Source organism: Capra hircus, chromosome 6 (genome assembly GCF_001704415.2).
Source record: "Capra hircus breed San Clemente chromosome 6, ASM170441v1, whole genome shotgun sequence".
NCBI classification, from domain to species: domain Eukaryota; kingdom Metazoa; phylum Chordata; class Mammalia; order Artiodactyla; family Bovidae; genus Capra; species Capra hircus.
The window spans coordinates 58,627,418-58,633,366 of NC_030813.1; the positions used below are offsets into that span (position 1 = coordinate 58,627,418).

Below are 5,949 nucleotides of genomic sequence, written 5' to 3' on the forward strand. Positions count from 1 at the left end.
GTAGTGGAGTTTAGCACCTCTCGTGTTAGTCCATTTTGCAGCTTCCAGGTGATTTTGACGGGTTGATGCGGGTTCACGCTGGCAACTCCGGAGCAGAGTAACTGGGTCATCCACAAGATGGCCCAGCCGAGTTGTCCTGGTCCTGTTGGCGCCTTCGAAGCTTTAGCCTCAAGGGGTTGGACGGGTGCAGAGATGCTTCCCATTCTTTCTTAGAGTCTTCCTGCTCTGCTGAAGCAGCTGGGCGTACGTGGTTGCAATGCACCCAAGGCCCGATACCGTTGACCTTTAGGGCAGTTGGGGTGGTAAGAAGAACAACATAAGCACCCTTCCATTTGGGTTCTAGTGCCTTGGTTTGGTGCCTTTTGACCCATACCCAGTCTCCGGGGCCAATGTCATGTGAGGGAATAGTTCCCTTATTTTGACCCACATGTATTTCTTGGAGCAGTTTCCAGACACGAGAGTGCACCTTGCTTAAGGCCATCAGGGCTTCTTGGAATTGCCCCAACGTGGGAGGCAGTAGTTTTTTCCCTTCAAATATTGGACATACAGGGGGAGGTCTCCCATACAGAATTTCAAATGGGGTCAGATTAAGTTGATAAGGAGTATTACACGCACGGAAGAGGGCGAAGGGAAGGAGGGTCACCCAGTCCCCGCCAGTCTCTATAGCCAATTTAGTTAAAGTTTCTTTTAGAGTCCAATTCATTCTTTTTACTTGCCCTGAGCTCTGTGGACTGTATTCACAATGTAACTTCCATTTAGTCCCTAGGGCTAGGGCAAGGCTCTGAACTATTTGACTCACAAAAGCAGGTCCATTATCAGAGCCGATGGTCACTGGCAGGCCAAACCTGGGAACTATTTTTTCTAAAATCTTTTTTGCCCCTATCATCGCAGTTTCTCCCTTTGTAGGAAAAGCCTCCACCCACCCTGAGAAGGTATCCACCAACACTAACAAGTACCGGTAACCATACTTGCCTGGCCTTACCTCGGTGAAATCTATTTCCCAGTGTTGCCCTGGTCCTTCTCCCCGATACCTCAGTCCTGCATGTTGTCCTTTTCCTGGCCTCATCTGTTGACACGCCTTACAAGCATGCACTATGTTCTTTACAGTTGTCTGGTGCCGGGGAAATCACAGGCGCGCAGTTTGAAAGAGCATCAGAGTCTTCTTTTCTCCCAGATGAGTAGACAAGTGCAAATGCTCACATAGTTGCCGTCCCAACTGAGCAGGGAGTATCAAGTAGCCGTCTGAGTCTCGGTACCATCCATCTTTATCTTTTTGAAGGTTGGTGTGTTTTTGGATCCAAGCAAAGTCTGTGGATGAATACTCAGGGGTTGGGGGCAGAGTTCCCATACCTGGAGGTGGAAGTCCGATCGCCAACACAGGGGTGATGAAATCTTCATCAGCTATTTTTTGAGCTGCCAGGTCTGTGGCACGATTTCCTCGTGCCGTGGGGCTGTCACCCTTCTGATGTCCAGGTAAGTGTACTATTGACACAGCCCGAGGCATCTGTACAGCCTCTAAAAGTCTACGGATTTCAGGCAAGTTTTAAATTTCTTTTCCTTCAGCTGTCAAAAACCCCCGTTCCCGATATATCGGGCCCTGGGATGTGTACCGTGCCAAAAGCATAGCAACTGTCAGTGAAAATGGTTATTTTTTTTCCTTTGGCTCTCTCTAATGCTTGAATCAGGGCAATTAACTCTGCCTTTTGTGCTGAGGTATCCAGGGGAAGGGCCTCTGCACATATCGTCTGTCCAGAGTCATCTACTACTGTGGCTCCCGCCCGTCTCTGTCCATCTTTTACATAACTGCTGCCATCTGTGAACCATTTTAGCTCACTGTTATCCAGTGGAGTATTGGTTAAGTCCTTTCGCATTGCTGTTACCCCGGTCAGGACCTCATCACAATCATGGAGGGGGCTATTTTCCCCTGGATTGGGCAAAAGAGTGGCCGGATTTAGAGTGCAGGGCGTTTGGAAATGAATCGGTGGGGTGTCAAGTAGCAAGGCCTGGTAGTGCGTCAAGCGGGCATTAGAAATCCATTTACCTGGGGGTTGCTTTAAAACTCTCTCTATGGCATGAAGAGTGTAGACCAAGAGTCTCTGTCCATAAGTCAGTTTATCAGCATTGTGGACTAAGAGCGCGGTGGCCGCGATGATACGGAGACAAGGTGGCCATCCGGCTGCCACTGGGTCCAGTCTCTTGGAAAGGTAAGCTACAGGTCGCTTCCATGGTCCCCATCTCTGTGTTAGTACCCCTTTTCCTATCCCCCGCTTTTCATCTACAAATAATTGGAAAGGCTTAGATGGATCAGGGAGGGCAAGGGCAGGAGCTTCTAGCAAGGCTCGCCTGAGCTCTTGGAAGGCCTCTTTTATTGGCTCAGTCCATTTCCAGTCCTTGTTTTCTTTGGGGCCTGGCCTTTTTTGCAAACCCCAAGATCCATAACCGGCAATATCCCACCATTCCCAGAAATTCTCTCACTTGTCTAGGGTTAGCCGGCTCAGGGATCTGAAGGATGGTTTCTTTTATAGCCTGTGTTAGCCACCTCTGGCACTGTTTTATCTTATAACCGAGGTATGTAAACTCTTGCTTGGCAATCTGGGCCTTTTTGGCACTAGCCCTGTAACCTAAAGTCCCCAAGGTTTGGAGAAGGTCACCTGTTGCCTCTTGGCACTCTTTCTCTGTAGCCGCTGCCAGCATAAGGTCATCAACATATTGTAATAAAACAATGGTAGGGTGTTCAACCCGATACTCACGGAGGTCTTTGTCCAGGGCCTCATTAAATAACGTGGGCGAGTTTTTGAAACTCTGTGGTAAGCGAGTCCATGTCAGCTGCACAGGGGTCTGACCACCGTCTTCCTGCCATTCGAAGGCAAAGATCTCTTGGCTTGCGGGGGCAAGAGGCAAACTGAAAAAGGCATCTTTTAAATCTAAAACAGTGTACCAAATGTAGTTTGGAGGCAAGTTGCTTAGCAGTGTATAAGGGTTAGGAACCATAGGATGAATATCATTCACCCATTTGTTGACTTCTCGTAGATCTTGAACCGGTCTAAAATCAGTTCCCCCAGGCTTTTTCACAGGCAACAGGGGAGTGTTCCATGGGGACTGGCACCTTTTTAGGACCCCAGCGTCTATGAGGCGTTGTATATGAGGAGTAATTCCTTGTCGAGCCTCTTGACTCATGGGATACTGTCGTACCCTCACCGGGGAAGCACTGGCTTTCAGTTCCACAATGATAGGGGGCCTCTGTTTGGCTAGTCCCATTCCTGCAGTTTCAGCCCAGGCCTGAGGGTATCTTTGAACCCATGGTTGTACTTCGGGGCTTATTGTTGCTGGGGCCTCTGGCAAGTAGAGTCTGTATTCATCTTTTAATGCCAGAGACAAGACCTGAAGAGGTTGCCCGGTCCCATCTAAAACCGACACTTGTCCGTGGTCGAAATGAATTTGGGCATTTACTTTAGACAGTAAATCCCTTCCCAACAAGGGCACCGGACACTCAGGTATCACCAGAAAAGAATGGGTTACCTGGTGGGCCCCCAAGTTCACATGCCGTTTTGTAGTCCATCCATATCGCTTAGTCCCGGTTGCTCCCTGCACCCAGCTACTTTTCTTAGACATGGGTCCATCTTTTTGGTTTAAGACTGAGTATTGGGCTCCCATGTCCACCATGAAGCCAACCGGTTTTCCCTCCACATTTATGGTTACCCAGGACTCGGGGAGGGGCTTCGAGCCCTGACCCCCCTAGTCGCTATCCTCACCCTCGTAGAAGATAAGACTGTCTGGAGAGGGAGTCTCGTTCTTGGGGTTCTTGGGCCCCTCTTTTAGATTTTTCTTGGGGCATTTATCTTTCCAATGTCCAAACTCTTTACAAAACGCACATTGGTTTTTCTCAAGCTTACGCCTTGTCGGTTTTTTTTTTCAGTCTTTTGAGTCCAATTTTTTCCCTTTCTGGAACCTGTTTTTGTTTTCAACCCCAGCAAAAAATATCTGGGCCAGCTCTTTTTGATTTTTACGGTTTTCTTCAGCTCTAAATTCTCTTTCTTCTCTTCTAATGCGGTCCTCTCTCTCTTCTGGGGCCTCTCTATGATTAAAAACTCTCTCAGCTGCCCTCACTAGATCTTGCAAGGATTGTTCATTTAACCTCTCTATCTTTTGTAACTTTTTTTTTAATATCGGGGGCTGCTTGATTTACAAATGCTAACATAACTGCCGCTCGTGACTCATCTGCCTGTGGGTCCATAGGGGTATACTGTCTAAAAGCTTCCATTATCCTTTCAAGGAAGGCTGCTGGGCTCTCATTTGGTTCCTGCCTCACTGAATTTATTTTGGCCAAATTAGTTGGCTTCCTGGCGGCTGCTCTAAGGCTGGCCATAAGAGTCTGACAGTACATCTGGAGATGCTCCCTACCTTCAGCGCGTTCGAAGTCCCAGTTGGGTCGCACCAAGGGGAATCCCTCCTCAATGAGGTTAGGCTGTATTGTGGGCCTCCCATCCACCCCTGGCACATTCTTCTGAGCTTCTGACAGGATCCGCTTGTGCTCCTCTGTAGTGAAAAGCACCTGTAACAGTTGCTGACAATCATCCCAAGTGGGATTGTGAGTAAAAAGGATAGACTCTAAAAGATCAATAAGACCCTGTAGTTTTTCAGAGAAGGAGGGAGTCTGGGTTTTCCAATTGTACAAATCACTAGTGGAGAAGGGCCAATACTGATATGTCCGCTCTCCACCCTCTCTGGCTGGTCCCACCCGGACCAGAAACGCGTGAACAGTGGAGGAGGGGACTCTGGTCTTCTTCTGCTACGCTGGCCATTTCTCTTGTTCTTCCCCGAGTTCCCTGGGCGGGGCCCCCTTCTCTGGGATGAGCCGAAGGCTCGGTTCTCCTCCTGGCTTCTCCCAATGAAACCTGTGGAACCTGTGGAAGCAAGGGCGGATGTGGATCCGCATACGGGGGTGGGAACAATTCGGTCTCCAGATCTATCAGATTAGGATACAGAGAAGATTCCTGGAAGACCGGCTTCGGTCGATTTTCGTCCTTTTTTCCTTCTTTTTCTTCGGAAGCCTTCATGACTAGCACCTGTGGGCTTGGCGAGGTTGGAGTTGGGGAAGAGGGATGGGGAGGTTTAGGAGGAGCGAGAACAAAGGGTTTAAGCCATTCCGGCGGGTTTCTCACTAGATCCTGCCAGACCAGAATGTAGGGAGTCTGATCTGGGTGCCCGGCAGGACTAGGAGTAAGCACCCTCTCTTTAACTGCCTGGATAATTTGGGGATTGAAGGTTCCCTTTTGTGGCCATCCGACGTCAAAGGTGGGCCACTCGGCAGAACAGAAAGTCACCAGTTTGCTCTTCTTTACCAGTAATGAAAGATTCTGAGCTCTAGATTTGAAATCAGAGAAGTGGTTAATCATAAGAGATAAAGGAGTAGAAGTTGTTTGTCCCATGATCACAGAAAAGTACACTGGGAGCCAACAGAGCACACAAAGAGCAGCGCAGACACCACAAATAGACAAACAGATAACAAACACAAGGTGGCCACCAACAATGCACTCAATCTTACCTGCAGGATGTTCACAGAGCCAGCCACCTCCCCAGCACGAAAATGGGCCCCGGCCTTACGCTGGACTTAATCCAGTAACCAGAGCCAGCTGCCTCCCCAGCACGAAACCAGGCCCCGGCCTTACACTGACTTGCCTCTGCACTTTACAGCCAGATGCCTTCCCAGTACAATACCGGGCCCCGGACTTAATCTGGGCTTCTGCAACGTTAGCACCGGTGCTCAGAGCTCTTATCTCCTAACGAGGTTACTCCCTTCTACCAGGAGAGTTGTCCTCCCCGGCGGGATGGAGATCCTGGACGAGCCCCCAGATGTTATGCTCGAGCCCATATCTCCGAACCGACCGAGAGAGCAAGTCCACCACAGTATTGCAAACGCAAGAAGGGAGTTTGTTTATTCCTGGCGTG

The 5,949-nt window shown here is 49.3% G+C and overlaps 1 protein-coding gene across 1 annotated transcript; it reads right to left on the minus strand.

Moving 5' to 3' along the window:
* Positions 242-4,696, minus strand: LOC108636266 (the record flags this gene model as incomplete). The annotated part of the gene is given in 5 exon segments (XM_018049920.1): positions 242-1,009; positions 1,307-1,600; positions 1,602-2,403; positions 2,405-4,161; positions 4,163-4,696. Coding segments are annotated over 5 exon segments (4,155 nt in total), but the record flags the coding sequence as incomplete, so codon positions are not given.